At 37.1% G+C, this 2,500-nt stretch overlaps 1 protein-coding gene across 1 annotated transcript in view; it reads right to left on the minus strand.

Annotated features, from left to right (window-relative positions):
• LOC125029392 (phosphoenolpyruvate carboxykinase, cytosolic [GTP]-like) overlaps positions 1 to 750 on the minus strand; it is a 2,660-nt gene extending 1,910 nt beyond the window's left edge. Inside the window, exons 1-3 of the mRNA XM_047619220.1 lie at positions 597 to 750; positions 247 to 358; positions 1 to 136 (exon numbers count right to left, since the gene is read on the minus strand). The exon at positions 1 to 136 is cut by the window's left edge and continues 1,910 nt beyond it. Coding sequence (XP_047475176.1) covers positions 1 to 136; positions 247 to 358; positions 597 to 646 — 298 coding nt within the window. The 5' untranslated portion in view covers positions 647 to 750. The remainder of the gene's footprint in view (positions 137 to 246; positions 359 to 596) is intronic.
• Positions 751 to 2,500: the final 1,750 nt, after the last annotated feature.

Consider the following 2,500-nt stretch of genomic DNA (forward strand, 5'->3'; position numbering starts at 1 on the left):
ACTTGGGCAGGGGCTCGATCATGCCTGCCTGCTGCATCACGTTCAGCAGGTCACGCAGCTCACGTTCACTTCCATCGCACACGTGAACTTTGTCTGGCAAGCACAGCCGAACACCTTCTTCTACAAACTTTCGCACCTGTGTACAAAAAGTAAAATATCTTATACACAGTCCAAATGTTTATATATGCAATCATAAAATTAAACACTACAAAGTATTACTCCTTACTTAGACGTCTTAGTATGTACCTTGGGTTTGAGGCTTGAAAGTTTGCCATGGGAGACAGAGATAGAAGGTATGTCTAGGTCGAGAGTCTTCTTCCTGGCCTCAGCTACGTTGCGAGCGATTTCGCTTACAACACTAGAGAAAGAGAGTAAAGACATTTTAGTTAGCACCTTTCCCAAGTCATACAGCACTTATTTAGCATGATAATGAACTTATCTTGATGAATTTATATGAGTTTTCCTAGAAATAACACTTAATTTTCTTTTTCACACATGCCCTCAAATATGAAAAAGATCACTTGATTTTTATATGGTTAGAATTAACACAAAATATGTTATTTCTATTCAGCTGAAAATACTGAAGTAAAACATACCTATAGCTTTCCACAAGATTGTTGGCAGAGTTGTTATCTGAGAGGACCATGTTGGTGGTGTTACTGCTTCCTTGCGATGGTAACGGCGGTATGGAACTTCGACCTTCCCATGTAGCGGGTGTTGGCTGAGTGCGCCGATCTAACTGCTTGCGCCATCTTATATACAAAGCTGTGACGTCATCACAAGGTGAGTTACTTGTAAGTTATCAACAGTATAAATTTGCCCTCCCGGCAGCAAGGAAAAATGGAGAATTAGTATTAAACATTTGCCTATGACTAGTCCTGAAGACAAATGTCTATTGATAAGGTTGAAGACTTCCCATAAAACTCTTATTCCCTGATAGCATTACTGTGGAAGATTGCATTAAACAATGTAGTATCGGAAAAGGTGATTGGCTCGCCAAAGCCAAGCCCCTAGTTTTGAAAGCTCTGATTGGTGGAGGAGAAGTTGCAACACCACCTACGCGCGGGTAGCAACTACATGTTCTGGGCACTTAGATGCACGTGTCAGATCATTGCATTCATACTGCATATTAAAATATGTTTTATCGTATATTTTCTTTATCTTTTATTCTTAAGCCCTTATTTCATGCTTAACACTTAGTGTTCATTTACGCCATTATTTCTGGCTTAATTATTGTCAAGTACTTTCTCTTTTCTCATTTCACATGCCCCAAAATAGATTAATGAACCCTCTATCATATCATGAGGGAACAAATGTCAATAATGATACATTTGAATAAATGTTCCGAAAGGACAGGCATTAAGAAGAAAATGTTGACGGCTTTGCTCTTTGTACGTACATCAAGATTATAAATCATTCAAGAGTAAACAAGGACCGCAAGGACGGCGCAAACGGAAAGGACGAGCTGAGTGAGGACTCTCGGACGCTGAGGCGTCAGTCATGCTTGTGAGTGGGGGTGTAGGAATGTTTGTGTGTCTGCATACATATATGTACACACACACACACACACACACACACACAGACACACACACACACACACACACACACACACACACACACACACACACTCAAACACATATATATGTTATAAATATATATATATATATATATATATATATATATTTATATATATGTATATATATATATATTTATATATATATGTATGTATATATATATTTATATATATATATAACATACATATATATATATATATATATATATATATATATATATATATATATATATGTATATACCCGTACTTATGGTTATACATAGACACTTATTTCTATATACCTATCTACATAGTTATCTGTCTATAGTTTTTATATATTTATATCTATTTATCTGTCTATCTATACATTTATTTATCTATCCATCTATCTATAAATATGTAAATATATACATATCTATCCATCTCTCTCTCTCTCTCTCTCTCTCTCTCTCTCTATATATATATATATATATATATATATATATATATATATATGTGTGTGTGTGTGTGTGTGTGTGTGTGTGTGTGTGTGTGTGTGTGTGTGTGTGTGTATGTGTGTGTGTGTGCGTATTAATGTATGTGTACACACACATACAGACACGCATACACAAATCTATATTCACATAAGTGTGTGTTTGTGTGTATATATATATATATATATATATATATGTATATATACACATACAAATTTTTCCACTGTAGAACATAGACCTCTCTCAATTCACTATTATATGGCAGTACCACCCTCGACTGATTGGCTGACATTCCTAATCAACCGCGGTTCGGTGCGCTTGTAGTGGACCGCCTGTGTACGTCCCCCACGGTCCCCCTACATATCCTTTCGCCCCCCCCCCCTTTCGAGAGGGAGAACGGTATCCACCCTCGCTCCACGGAGGAGGTCGCAGCCTCGTACGCCTCCTAGATCTCTCAAAACCCGTTTTAATAACC

This window comes from Penaeus chinensis, chromosome 10, assembly GCF_019202785.1.
Source record: "Penaeus chinensis breed Huanghai No. 1 chromosome 10, ASM1920278v2, whole genome shotgun sequence".
Taxonomy (NCBI): domain Eukaryota; kingdom Metazoa; phylum Arthropoda; class Malacostraca; order Decapoda; family Penaeidae; genus Penaeus; species Penaeus chinensis.